Consider the following 15,205-nt stretch of genomic DNA (forward strand, 5'->3'; position numbering starts at 1 on the left):
GCCTTCTTTCGTTGATTACTTCAAAATGACAGCTTGCCAGAAAGAATAATTTCACAGGGAGTTTAGTCCCCTTACTATCTTTCAACCAAGTATGTTTTTCAATAATAATTACGCCAGTTACTTTACGGATGGCTGCAAATGATGGAATATAGCTTTAAACCGTGTTCTGAGTACGAGATTAGATTGCAAGGGATGTTGTGATGAAGTCTATCACTTAATCCTAACTCTCTGATTTCTTTCAAATTAATCAAGAATTTTGGAAGATTTTGTAGGAGTGAGGATGCAGACCTCAGCTACTATAGGGTCCGGATTGTGTTACGTCAGAGTACCATGTGACCATCCAGTCTCCTGTGATTGGCCACCATTGCAGCAAGCAAACATTTGGTTGACAACGGGTCATGCGTTGTAAAGTAGACAGTAGGGCTTAGTTTCATGTGAAATAAGGCAAACAAAAAAAGTTCTGCTTCCGATAACATGGCATTCGAAAATAGGGTAGGTAGGTAAAGAATTTGTGTGTGTGTACGATCATATGGAGCATCTGCGTGTAGTCAAGGGTAAAAGGTAGAAATTGATGGTTTCGGGTGTTTTTTCTCATTTTTCCCGTAAAAAAAATTAGGGTAGGGGCTGTCAGAAGAGGGTAGGTAGGGAAACCAGAAGCAGACATACTTTTTTTTTTGGCCTAACCACAAATTCTTATCCAATGGCATAATAATACCTATGCCGTGTAGGGTTGTCACAATCGTGCCGACCCAGCACTTAGTGTTGGCCTGGCATTTTTCTCAGTTTTTTGTCATCACAGCTTCTATGGCTTGCCTACTAACTTCTGCATAGTGCGCTATACGATCTTTCCATACTACAATGGCGATGCTAACTTTTCGGTACCCGGATGTAGGCCGGGTCATGTTGGTCAGTGAGAGAGCCTTGATGCTCCTTGGACGTTTAGAGGATTCTGGAGGGTTTTTAGCAATAATTTCCAGGGAGTTGGGACTAATTGTACATTATTTCTATAATTTGTACTTAAAAGCGGTATTTTCTTAAGAGGCACTCATAAGATTCGAATGTAAAGAATTTTGATCAAAATTTTGAACGCCATTTTATTTGGGTTGTACATGGATTTTTAATGTTTTTTTTTTTAATTTCATTTATCGTTTCAAATTTTGGTAATTTTTTTAAATGTCTAATACATTTTCACTTACTCAGCAATATGTATTCAATCATGTAACTGGCCTTTAAATATTAATAAAAAAATTCATAAAATGTATATGGAATGTCATTTGTTTTTTCTTTTATTTTTTTAAATTCATTTCTTGGCGTGGTGTTATTACCTTTACTGAGAATGTAAGGGAAGCCTCACACATTTGTATTCTGGAATCTTATATCTAGATTTTTGTTTAAATTAATTTCTTTAACAAATTGAAAATGCCCACTCAGGTTTGTCAATTTATCATTAGTCAAGAATTCCGGTTTGCTTTAGAAAGGATAAACCTGAACAAGTAAGAACTCAGGATACCATACACTGAAAATAACCTTCGGTTTTATTCACAGAGAAAATTCCAATGTCTTCCAAAGTACAACACGCATGGTTGTTACGTTTTCATGTTACACATGTTTTTCGTAATATTCATCTCATCAAAAATTAAAATAAACATGCAAAAATGACAAGGAAAAGTAAAAACAACCCAATATCGATGTAACTCATACTGGAAAAAATATCATAGGTCATTTCCCCTGAAAGTAAAGAAAGCTACTTTTTCTAATACTGTTATTTCAGTAAATCATCAGTTTTTGCATTAAATGCATAAAAAAATCAAACGGGTTCCATAATTCAAATTATAATCTAGAAATATAATCAACTTATACAGCCGATTTCCCCTGTGCCATATTTGATTGTGTAACTTCCACAACATTTCATGAAAGTTGCACAGTGCGTACCTTTGTGCCACGTAGTTGCACATCTCTATTATGATGTACATGTAGGATGTAAAGTGAAAGTATCCAATTAATTAGGGGTTGGTTAATAAGGGACAAGATGTTGCTGCCCCCCTCCTTTACATGAACTATCAATGTGACAAGTTTCAAATCTGTAGGTGATCATACGGTGAAATGCACAGCCAGACAGACAGGGCCCACTTATTAGTATGGATTTAAGACATGCAGCTAGGCCAAGTTCCTGAAATTGATCGTAACTTCACTGCACAGCTGCGCAACAAATTTGTTGTAGAAATCCTACGTGTGGCGTAAGTTACACACTGTGTTGTGAATTGGCTGATACAATCTACATTCAAGCCAACACATTTTAGTCCAAACCAGAAGAACCCTACATTGAATACAATATAAGTGAACAAGATACAATTGGTTTTAATAAGCAAAAAATGTAATTGGGGGTATAATTGTTGGAAGAGATTCCTTGATGTGTTTTTTCTTCACTCGGTTTTCTCTGGGGCCATGACGGTAAGCAGATGTCTTCCTCCATCTATAGTGATGAGCTCCCCCGTGACGTAAGACGAATCATCGGAGGCTAAGAACGCTATCACCTTGGCAACCTCATCTACGTTGCCGGGACGACCCATGGCATGGGTGCGTTCACACTTCTTTAAAAACTGCAACAGGAGGAAACAGAGGGAACTTTATGTTTTAGAAATTGGCTTATCTCAAAACAATCCATTCAGGCTTGCCAAAAATGGCATTTTGTCCAACTACAACATGAAACATGCAACTTTGACATACTGTGTGGCATATGAGCGAGTCTGTTACCTTCCCAGCATTAATGCCAGTACCCATTTAACACCTGGGTTGAGAGGAGTAATTGAGGTAAAGCGCCTTACTCAAGGGCACAACAGGCATGGCCACGGCAAGGCTTGAACCCACAACCTCACGATCATGAATCCTGTGCCCTACCGCTAGACCACACTTGCTCATGCTTAGGATCACCCACGAACAAATGATGGACATAATACTAAAGAATCCATCAGTGACCGTCTTTTTGCATTTTTAGAGTTCAAAGCATGGTTATGCTTAAAGCACATTTCAATAAATAGTCGTCTACTGTCACGTCTACAACAGACCAAATGAGTAGTGGCAATCTTAGATGGCATCTTTGGTTCATTTAATTCAGTAACAATGAATGCACTAAAGGTTCACTCATGCATATCCCAGCAAAATATAGGCATTGCCCTCTGAGATGGCTGCTACACATGAGGTCTATCAGCCTCCAGCACCTACCTGTGCATACTGCTCATCGGTCATGCCCCCTCGCTTGTGCACTGCAGTCTTAATCACTCCAGGACTAAAAAGAAAAAAAAAAGATAGTCATTTTTGCATATATTAACCCTAACACCCCAACCCTTCAAAATCCAACTGCATGTTTTGTTGGAATCTGTTGGAGTTAGTCCTGCACTAGTAAACTGATTTATGCTTTACATGGGGTTAGGCATACCACCATAATCAGAGTCCAACAGTTTGGGTGTTGAGTTACCATATGGTGTTGGATTTTGCAAGAGTGAGGAAGGTTCCTAGTAATTCAATCAAGGGGTTAGGGTTAATAAAAGAACACCGAGGTTTTCTACCAAGACAGAAAAATGACATAATTGGACTACTAAAAAAAAGCCACGCAATATTTCCTAGAATCAGCCGAATTCCTAATTTTTATGCCATTAACTAATAAAAAACAATAGTGTAAAGTCTTCTAAAGATTGGAATTTCCTCTTTTTTGTTACTTCCCAAATGCATGCCTAAAAAAAACCCTATATTTCATGGAAAGTGATTTTGTGGAATTTACGAATTTGTACTATCATGAGCTAATTCAGAGTTTATAATTGATTTGTCAGAAAGACTTACTTGACTGAGTTCACCCGTACGCCATGGGGGGCCAGATCTGCAATTTAGAATACGGAGAAACACAAATATATTGATAAAAGCTCATTTGAGATTTTTATGATTGGTAAATGCAATAATAACAGGCCATCATCTAACACACTGACGAAACTATTACCAGGGAAATAACAGAGCATTTTGTGCAAAAAGAAAATAACATAAATAATAATACTTAAAACAATCCCTTTTTCTGTTGGAAATGATTCAGTTGACTGAATCATTCTAAGTTGATGAAGCAATAAGACCTGTAAGATTTCACAAATGGTTTCAAGGCTGGTGAACAATTCTTTCTGCTTAAGGGTAAAACATGGAAACAAAATTATGATGTCTAAATAATCTGTTCGTTAGTCTGGTTTGATGTCAAGCAAATCCAACCTGAAACCAAAACCGACCCGACCCAAAACCGACTTTAGGTCGGGTCGGGTTGGTTTTGCCATCATTTCAGTTGGATTAGGTCGGTTTCAGTTTGTGTTTGCAATTTTCAGGTCAGGTCTTGTAAAAAAACCTGAAATAAACCGAAATAAACAAAAAAGAAACCAAACAGTTCGGAAATTCACGCGGTGCAATATTATTGCCGAGTTACTGTGCCTGGTATGACCAACGTCAACCACGGATCCTCTACACAAGGATAAACGACTCATCTGAGCTTGTGTACAAGATGTATGGAACGGATTGTCTATATGCGTGATATGCCACGTCCGCAAATAGAACAACGCATAGAACATGTAGTACAACGCGCGCGCGCATCCGACACCCAAGTGCCGTATCATGCATCTAACCAGAAATTAGGGGAAGTTGTTTATCCTTGTGAAGAGGATCTGTGTGTCAAACCACCGTGCGACTGTGCATGTGGTTTGCTGTCTATCACATAGTCTATAACGTGTAGGCCGACCAGTAGGTAAAGTTATGAGTCTTCACCGAACCGTACAGTATAATTCTTTACTGAGGGACGACAATTTTCGGGTAAGTTCAGGCACAAAAGGCGTACACAGTTGCCCTAGCAAGATACTCAGTTTTTTTTTCAGGTCAGTTCGGTTTCCGGTTCGTTCGGGTCAGTTTTTGCTTGATTTTGTTGGGTCGGGACTAGTTGGATTTGGGGAGCTCATATTGGTTTTGGTTTGGGTTCGGTTTATATCTGTAATGTTTCTGGTCAGTTTGGCCTGGTCAACCCGAGCCGATGCACAACATTATTCTGGTTGTGTTGTATTCAATACATACCATGCGCACTGTTCTGTGTTAAGCAATCCAGAGTAGTCTTGGACATACAATAAGTCATCACTCCAGGAAACTGTAGAGACAAACAATTGTAGTGAAAATCATTGCCAGAAACAGACAAGAAGCAATTAATTTGAATGAAATTTACAAGGCATGTAGGATAATTTGCATTTATCGGTAACCTACCTAATTATTATCAAAAAGCTTTTTCACTTGGATTAAAGTATACTGGTACTAAACACCCTTTGAAATTACTCTGTCTGACTTACTGTCATTTAGAAGAAATCAAGAAATGTAGGTGATTTCCAACGATCAGTCAATTGACTGATTTTTGGAATAAAGAGTGCTTTTGACAAAATTGTGTTTCGTGCTCATGAGAAGGTTGTTCAGTTATTAAACTATTTTCCCGAAAAATGTAATATCCACTGAGCTTAAAATTCAACAGGTTAGGTTTTGAATATTCATCTTTGGATTTAGAGTCGATTGGAAACTAAAAAAATGCATGAAAAGCAAATGATCCTATGTGCCTTTAAACAAATTATCTACTTAACCAACCCCCTTGCCAATGACTCTTACCGCCATAACTCCGTTGACACTAGACACATTTACAATGGCACCTTTAAGAAAACAGAGATCAAAGAAATAAAAACAGTTTTGAAGATTCTTCAAAATCAAAAAGTAATGCTGAATATCATATGTAGTCTGCTGCTACAAATTAACCCTAACCCCCTAGGGGTGTTTTGCTAGGAACCATCCTCATTCCTTCAAATTCCTCCAAAATTTTGCACTTATGTTCAGATGAAGGATACCAAGTGCCACAATCCTTCAAAATCCTTCAAAATCCTCAAGACAGTCCCGTCTCTCAAAATGCTTTTATCTTCAATCCTTAAAAATCCTCCTCTTCTTCAAACACCATTCTTCAATCCTCCAAAATCCTCATGTGCTTCAATACCATTCATCCTCAATCCTCCAAAATCTTCGAGTTTCTCAAAACACCATTCATCCTCAATCCTCCAATATCCTTCAAAACCGCCAGGAGGATTGAGGGTTGGTTTAAGAGAAAAAAAAGGTCTGAGATTTTATTTTAAGATTTTAATATCAAGACAATTTTTTTCTTATTCTACATGTAGTAATGAGTTGGATGTTAGTTTTGAAACTTTCAGAAAAAAAAGGTCCTTTGTTTTGTGACTATATACATCTCTCATTAAAAAGACTGGGAGTTGTTGTTGGGTTTTTTTTTTAAATAGAGGTTGCTTTCACATACCTTTAGTTTTGATGAGATGTGGTTTGAGTAGATGTGTGAGTTGCAACGGTGCGCGGACATTGACATCAAACGTCTTGTCAAATTGCTCCAGAGTAAACGTCTCAATTGAACCAGGATAGACGACACCCGCGTTGTTGACCTATAAACAGAAAGTAGGCAAAAAGGATGGATCTTAAAACTATAAACAGAAAGTAACATGTTAAGAGGTTAGGCCAAAAAAAAAAGTCTCTGGTTTCTGGTATGCGCGCGCGTCGCCATAGCCATGCGCGTCGGCAAAATGAAAAAGTTTTTTTTTCAATACAAGATGATGTCTCAAAACCGCCAAACTCACTGGTTTGACTGGAATCCTGCTGCTGCACAATTTTAAGGTGTTTTGAGATGGGGTTATGATCGAGAATAAGCTTTATGTGGCCTCTCTGGACTCCCATATATTTGCGCTAAGTTTAGTCGGGCACCATTTGCAGTCATCAGCCGACATTTGAAGCCAAAAAAAAAATGCGTCGCCGAACCACTTTTGGGGCAAGCTCCATACCAGAAACCGGAGACTTTTTTTTTTGGCCTTACGGGTAACCAATTCCAATCTGGAACTGGTTCAACAGTCGGGTACTTGGGTACCCGGTTCCGATGCACAGCCCTAGTCATAACGCATTGTTTTAATTCTGCAATCGAAGAGTTCAATTAAAGGGAAAATACAACATTTTGCAAACATCAAAAAACAAAATGATCAAATTATCACGAAATATCTGACTGGATTGTTAGAGAATGACAGTCCAAAGCATCCTGTAATATCGTGGCTCCTGGTGTGCTGACATTTTCAAGAAAACTTGTATTCTTCCAACGCTGGTCGGCCGACCAGCGTTGGGGGAAAACTGGTTTTTTTTTCAAAAACTGCTCCAAGCTTTCCATTTTTAGTTTTTCCGCATTTTCTTTGCAACTGATTACACACCAGTGAAGGGGTACAAGCCTGCTAGACTAATTCTCTGACCTTAGAATTTTCCAAAGTTTATAAATTGCTCCGGTTCATCTTTAGTGGGGTCAGGGAACCAGACTACATGAATATGGTTGGTTTTCTTGGATATTCCAGCATCTCCGAACCCAAAACGTGAAGCAAGTCAGTTTAACAATATTTGCTATAACATACTAATCCTCCAAATCCATTTATTTCTGAAAATTGCAGCAAAAGCAAATGTTGTACATTCTCTTTAAATTAAGGATTTGTACGACTAATATATAACTAACACACTAACCAGTACGTCCAAGCTACCAAAGTACTCGATGGTTTTATCAGCAACTTTCTTGACGTCTTCCTCGCTGCCAAGATCAGCTAGAATGAGCAGAATCTGGGGAAAGCAATGGTAGGAAGAGCGATTATTCTTTGAACACGATTCAATATTGGGTTTTGCCCATCCCGACATATTTTACAAACACTGTATATTCCATGTTGTCCGCGGGCTTGCAAGAAAATTGAGCAAGCTAACTCGGGTGGGACTCGCACCCACGACCTTCTACTTACTAGTTCTGGTGTCTTACCACCCGACCATCCAGCTTGCCGGGGTCGGTCGGCTGGATTGAATCTGAAATAGCAGTGGGATTATATTTTGAACACCAAGAAGGAACAATAAATTGGTAACATTCTGCAGGTTTTTTTTATAATAAGGTCTGGTTCACACATCTATGGAAGAATTCAGCAAAATTGATGTCACAAAATATTGAAAGCTAAAACATTCTTATGCCATCACATATTTACTATGCAGCTGTTTGAAAGTTTGTTCTTGCTGGTTGTTGGGTTTACCTAAGACTGAACCTCGAGTGCAGAAAACCATGCAAAACAAGATCAGGCCAACTTTATTAACTCTTTAGCTGACAAAACTCTCCAAAATTTTCATGAGGCAAAGACATCAGCCAAGTTGAATTCAGGTCTCAATGAAAGTTTTAAAGGAGACCTTCCTTCAAAAATTTGCACTTGAGGGTAATGCAAAATTATTTCAATTTGAAGTCTAAGCCTAGATTGGTACAATGTACATATCCAACTATTTTGAAAAGATGGCCATTCTACAGTCTGGTGGCCTGACTAGGGAGGGAATGTGTAGAAATAGAGACTAGGTACCAGATGTTTCTTTTGGCACAGTTGATTGATGCAGTACTATAAAGAGTTGTTGAACTGGTTGTTTCTTGTGCCAGTTTATTTTCTTCCACTGCATGTTTTCACAATCGTAAGTTTTGGGAATCTCATAGTCATACACAGTATTGAGTCCCAAAATGTTCGGAATAGGCTTGCATCAGACAGGGCTCTGGAGTGCTCTGAAACGTGCAGGTCCTAAATCAGGTCCACTTTACGCACACTTTAGCCAGCAAATTTCTCCAAAAATTGCACTGGGGCAAAGAACATGTCCTCAGTTTTTCACCAACCAAGTTTGCAGACTCAATTTAATTTTTGAAGGAGAATTTTCATCAATATTTTGCACATGAGAGGGAAGTCAAGTGATTCCAAAATGGGGCTAAAGACTAGACTGGTACATGTCCAACCATGGTCCAGCTATTTGAAAAGACTGACCTTTTCATTCAGTGTCAATAGTCTGGTGGATTGACTATGGAGAAATGTGTGGTAAATTGAGACTAGTTCCCGCTTTATGCCACATGTTTCTTAAATTCTTTTGGCATTGATGATTGATGCAGTACTGAAAGCTGTGTTGGACTGGTTGTTTTAGGTGCCAGTCTATTTTCTTGTTTTGCATGTTTTCAATACGTTAGGTTTTGGGACTCTCATACACAGTATTGAGGGTCCCAAATGTTCGGAATAGGCTTGCATGTACCTTATCTTTAGGCAAGCCATTCTGTTGGCATTCCTCAGCAACCGTCTTCAGATTGGCTTCATTCCGACCAGTCAGAGACAGGTAGCATCCTAACGAGGCAAAATATCTGGCCGTCTCAGCTCCAATGCCAGAACTTGCTCCTGAAAAAGAATTTCAGTTTCGAGCAAAAAAGAAAATTTAAAGCACCTTATTAATATCGATACCGAACATCAATACGAACTAATAATACAAGTTTTGTATTTTGGGAATTTCTCATGTTTGGGGCTGATGAGGTATAATCAGACTCATAATATAAATTATCAGCAGCGGCGCACCCAGGATTTTGCTCTTTTTTGGGGGGGGGGGCTCATAGCTTTTTGTTGTCAAATTTGTAGAAGATTGAAAAAAAATCAAGCACCTTATTAATATCGATACCGAACATCAATACGAACTAATAATACGAGTTATGTATTTTGGGAATTTCTCATGTTTGGGGCTGATGAGGTACAATCAGACTCATAATATAAATTATCAGCAGCGGCGCACCCAGGATTTTGCTCTTTTTTTGGGGGGGGGGGGGGGCTCATAGCTTTTTGTTGTCAAATTTGTAGAAGATTGAAAAAAAAATCAAACAAACAAATTGACAACCTTGGACATGCCAATTGGAGGGGGGTGGGTTCAAGCCCGCATCCCCCTGTACTGGGTCAGGGTAGAAAGCATAGAGCTGCATGTTGCCTACCCTTAACAGTAACTGCTGATGACAATCGACTCTCAAGCATTCGACGCCAAGTTTGCTTGAAGATAAATTCGTTAGCCCACTTCTGCTCGTGGAACACGGAATAATGTAGTGCGTCGGGTGGCACATGGGTCACAGTAGCATTGCATTGTTTCATATTCCAAGCGCACTCGTGGAATAACTAATATCAGAGGCACCGGGGGGGGGGGGGGGGGGGCTCGAGGGGCTGGACCCCCCCCCCCCCCCCCTCCAAGGTTGTCAATTTGTTTGTTTGATTTTGGGGTAATTTTTTTTTTCAATCTTCTACAGACATTTGAAAACAAACAAATTATGAGACCCCCCCCCCTCCTCCCCCACACAAAAAAAGCAAAATCCTGGGTGAGCCACTGCTGATAATTTATATTATGAGTCTGGTTATACATCATCAGCCCAAAACATGAGAAATTCCCAAACCAAGATTAATTTAAGAACCTTTAGAAACAGAATACATATAGTAAGTTGTGTGGCTGGATTTCTAATGTAAAGTCTATAATTTGACTAATTTGTACCAACTGTACAAAAATAGTCATAAAGTTGTTAATTTTAAAGACCCAAATTGATTTTTGGTGAATTCTGATAGAGGAATACATGCTCTATCAAGTCATTGTCATTTCATTGATTTTCGGAATGATTCATTAGTACATAAAGTGGGTCGAAGGTCACAATAAGATATTAAAGGTCACGTGACCTACTTTTCACAAAATTTAATTTTGACAAAAGAGTTGATTTGAGCATGCAATTCTTATTATTTTAATACCAAATTCGCATATATTCGATGAAAATTGACATGGTTTTGACATATTTCTACCAAAAGTTGTTTTTTTACTCTAAAAATGTCTGTTTTTGGTGGTTTGTGCCCTGACCACATGGTAGGTCAGATCGGGCTAAAAATTGGTGTGCATTCATTGCTCAGACATCAGGACCTACAAGCACAGGCATCAAAATTGAAAAAAATGAGGTAAAAAAGTGCGTTGGTCTGACATGGAATGACCCGCAAGCATAATCTTCCAAGTCTATGGACAGTAGAGTAGGCCTAAATGGACAGTTTATCGTTTTTAGTTTTAGGTGGAAATCACCTCCCCTTTCCACAGTCATATATTCCCCTCCCTCCCCATGCATAGAGCAACGTTGCTCTATGCATGTGTTGAGTTTCAAAATTTTACTCTTCCTCAACATGCCCAAGAAATTTCATGACTATAGGTCAAAGGGTTTTGGAATTATGGCTAATTAATTATTCATATGTATGAATGGCAATTCTGCTCGGTGTACACGATGTATATGGGAAAAGTCAGTTTTCCCGTTTTCACGGCGCGTAGCGCCGGAAAATTTTTCGCTACTTGCCAACCCGTGTTCCGATTTTTATGTTTTTGGTATCAAAAGATGCGCAAAGCTCGAGGCTAAAAAGTCATAACAGCTCGGGTCGCGAAATTTTTTTTTTAGAGGCTATCGCGGAAAATGTTGAGGGGGGGGGGGGGGCGGATTCCGCCCCCGGCCCTTAGGGCTTTCCACGCTTTCTCGAGCAAGTTCTGGTTCACAATCGACGATTCCAGACCGGATCCTTTTCAGCAAATAGCACGCCAATTCCACAGCATTTCTTTACAATTTTTACTGACCTGTCACGAGAGCTACTTTGCCTTTCAACGAGCTCATTATTTCAGGAGATAGATGGGATTAAAAAACGGTGACACGTTAATAACAGACGAAAGACTCTCTATGCAGTGTTCGGGGTCGAGGTCACCGGCAGGATGACCGTAAGGTCAGAGCCAAATTCTGCTAAATGCGCATCAAAAATCTGTCAGATTTATCAAAAATCTGCCAAATTCCCCAGAATTACTCGAAATACAATATAAACTTAAAATCACATGCAGATTGGTAGTATTGCCTTAATTAAGATTCAAATTACATAATAAACAATCTAGTCACACAAAAAGATGCTGTGAAATTATTGGTAAATTAAAAATTTTGGGCAAAATGCCTAAATGCGGATCCAGCCATAACGAAGTTCGTTTACTATACTATACTATACTATTTTATTTCTCGGGAAAATATCAACAAATACATGTAAACATATGACTTAAGTTACAACACAAAACAACAAAAGCTTTAGATACATAAACAAACAAACAAAAACAAAATACCATTCAGCTCCCGAAGGATTGCCCAAAAGAAACGTTGTTTCTGTCTAGGGGTTCTCCAAACTGAATGGCATACGTGAAAACAACAAGCAATAAATATAAAAAGAAGTTTTAACTATACAAAAAAAAAGTTAAATAAAGTTACATTAAGTCAAGAACAAAGTTGGTAAATTATATAATTATAAGACAAACAAATCAAAAGCCAAAAAAAAATAAATAAATAAAAAATCAGGTGAACATCAGCACCTAGCCAACCTGTCCCATTATGCAAGGCTTTGTTTAAAAGGATTGAAGCTTTTTTAAAAAAAAAGTACACTTTTTGTTCAAATTTGCTGTTTTTCTGTCAAATAACCATTTTTGCAGAATTCTGCCAGAAATCTGCCAAAAAAACAATTTTGTCAAATTTTCTGTCAAACTCGTTTTTTAACAAAAATTATGTCAAAATTAGCCGAAAATCGGCTACAACGGTCACCGTGGCATGGTACACACCGGCCGGATCGCGGAGACTGATTCTCCCCCACAGAGGGCGCTCTCAATTTTAAAGAGTTCTGGAGCTGCGAAGCATGCATGGGAAGGGGGCGTGTACTGTAGCGCATGGCCTCCCTATCGAGACTTTCAATGTAACACTGTTCCCCTCCCTAGTCTGAGTATCACCCGTAACCAATTGTAGGGAAGGGAAAAATTAATTCCCTTTTAGGAAAATTGTAGGAGGCATCCAGCCCATGCAGGTTGGACGCCTATAGCAGATCTTCATTGCGTTACGACTCCATTGTAAGTAGTGCGGATAGGAGGCTGTCGTGGGGGGGGGGGGGGGGAATATTTGGTTTGTCCGAGTTCGGACTCTTGCTGAGAACAGGCCGCTGGTACCAACTGTCGATGGGGGCGCTGTTCAAAACCGACGATTATGGGAACGTGCAGTAAAAATCTGAAATGAACTTGTACCCACCCCAAAAGCATGGACCCAAAACCTAGCTTTTTTTAAGGGGTGGGGATGGAAGAGGGCTCGATTTTTTTTTTAAAGGGGAAAAATGTCTTCACGTTTTATTAAGGGTGGTATGGTCCCCGCCCCCCCCCTCCTTGGATACACCGATGATATACCCCGGTTGAGGTACGAGTTGATAAGTTGGGTGTCAACATTGCGCGCAAAAGTAGGATGGAAAAATGCGTTATACGACGGAAAAGGCAGCAAGTGTGAATTAGGCCTACATATTTTAACAGGGCGAATTAGATATTGAAGACATTTTCTTCAAAAGCAACACCTTGTATAAAAGCTCATTTAACTGAATTTAAAGGAAATAGACATAATTACCTGCGCCTACCTAGCTGTTGGTGGCTGTTCGCTGTAAGACTCCGGTATTATTGAAATTATCAGTATTATTATTTGATAGGAGACAAACCTCAGTAGTGGTCTATCAGTGCCCAAATCAAATCAAGAAACCGCACAGCGACAAACCACACAGCGGGTTCTAACATCAATTGCATCTAATATCGTAAACAAAAATGATCCTGAATAGAATCCAGCCATATCGACCCCACAATTACTAACACCAAATCAAAATGGCTTTAGACCCAAGCGATCAACCACAGCACAAATTCTTGCGCTCAGGAGAATGATCGAAGGAGTCAAACGAAATAACCTGATGGCAATTCTTTGTTTTGTGGACTTTTAAGAAAGCTGTTTGATAACGTTCATGCAGGCAAAATTATGAAAATTGTCCGTGCATATGGAATTTCAGAACGACTATGCTGAAAGCAGTATACGACAACACAAGATCAGCTAAGTCTTGACTCTTGATATAGCCGGACTGATACTTTGTGTATACTTGTAGGAGTTCTACAGGGGGACACACAAGCACATAATATGTTTGCCATCGTCCTGGTGATGGTGCAAGCAGTCGGAGACAAAGCACAAGATCAAGTTCAGACTGAAAACAGGAAAAGCAGGCGAATATCACCAACCACCGTTACTGATCTTGTGTTCGATGAAGATATAGTCCTGCTGTCAGAAGAGGCAAAACAAGCACAGGAATTTCTTGAAAGAGTTAAGACGGAATATATGGCAGCCAAAACATTGTCATCAGAATCCAGGGAGGCAGGCCACACGATCGAGACACTGGTCTGACGTCACCATGTGACGCTGGAAAGAGACATCTGGAGATTGAGGCTTCGTTTCCTTGCTGGTTCCATCGGAAGATCGGCCGAGGTCGGTAGGTTGTTAGTTGTATGTAGCTTTACCCCTCTGCTAATGTACACACACTGCAATTATAGAAAGTTAACTACGTTTTGGGACAACGTGTGGCGGGAAGGGGCCAGGGCACGGGGGTTGACGATGAGATTTGCCAAATACGAGTCTGGTCAGAATAGTCGACACAATCATAGTATTTCTTTCGCTCAAAAAGCAGCCACAATTTTCCAAGACTTGAACTTATTTAGTTTCTCGTGTGATATTGTATCCCTCTCTGATTTGTCACTTTTATTAAGATTCGCCTTGTGTGCTGCTTTTCTTTTGGTTAAAAGTTTACTAGCGATCACCATCACTGCTATAATAATCGAGACCGCCTTCGAGCGAAAGCATCATTCATGCATATAAATACGTGCGAGCCTTAATTTTTCACCAATACAGACATGCAGAGACGCCGGCCAAACAGTATATTTGTATTAGTAGCCATAGTAACCACATGACGCTTGCTATGACTCGTGCATGGGTCTATGCGGTAACCATAATACGCGGCTGTATTTAATAATAATAATAAAAACACCAAATGAATGTTTACATGGAGAGGTACTTTGACTTCGACTCCATGATGGAAATCAACTTGACGCTGCAAGATTGTACCATAATTAACGACGTTGCTTAGAATCGCGTACTGTGCATGAAATACGTACTGTGCCGATGGTACGACCAGTGGCTAATGTAGATACAGCGTTTATATACTCCACAGCAGTATATGTTGTTGGCGTTTAATTATCTGCCTAGTTTTCCTATTTTTTTTTCCAGGGGTGGGGTGGAGAGATACCACTGAACCATGTAGAGTCGCCACTATAACGACGACCACATTAATAGTATGTAGATGATATGCGTCATTTGGATCGATACTGGAGGATCAAACATTGAACACACGTCACATTAGGTGCAAGTCATCATGTTGTA

General features: G+C 39.5%; 1 protein-coding gene across 1 annotated transcript; it reads right to left on the reverse strand.

Annotated features, from left to right (window-relative positions):
- Positions 1-1,479: 1,479 nt before the first annotated feature.
- On the reverse strand, positions 1,480-11,655 carry LOC119730750 (3-oxoacyl-[acyl-carrier-protein] reductase FabG-like). The gene is made up of 9 exons (XM_038203774.1): positions 11,533-11,655; positions 9,166-9,305; positions 7,600-7,692; positions 6,353-6,491; positions 5,665-5,705; positions 5,092-5,161; positions 3,838-3,874; positions 3,223-3,286; positions 1,480-2,600 (listed from the first exon to the last, which is right to left on the reverse strand). The coding sequence occupies exons 1-9, from the start codon at positions 11,567-11,569 to the stop codon at positions 2,424-2,426; spliced, it is 798 nt and encodes a 265-aa protein (XP_038059702.1). The 5' UTR covers positions 11,570-11,655; the 3' UTR covers positions 1,480-2,423.
- Positions 11,656-15,205: the final 3,550 nt, after the last annotated feature.

This window comes from Patiria miniata, unplaced genomic scaffold (assembly GCF_015706575.1).
Source record: "Patiria miniata isolate m_02_andy unplaced genomic scaffold, ASM1570657v1 HiC_scaffold_22, whole genome shotgun sequence".
Classification (NCBI taxonomy): Eukaryota; Metazoa; Echinodermata; class Asteroidea; order Valvatida; family Asterinidae; genus Patiria; species Patiria miniata.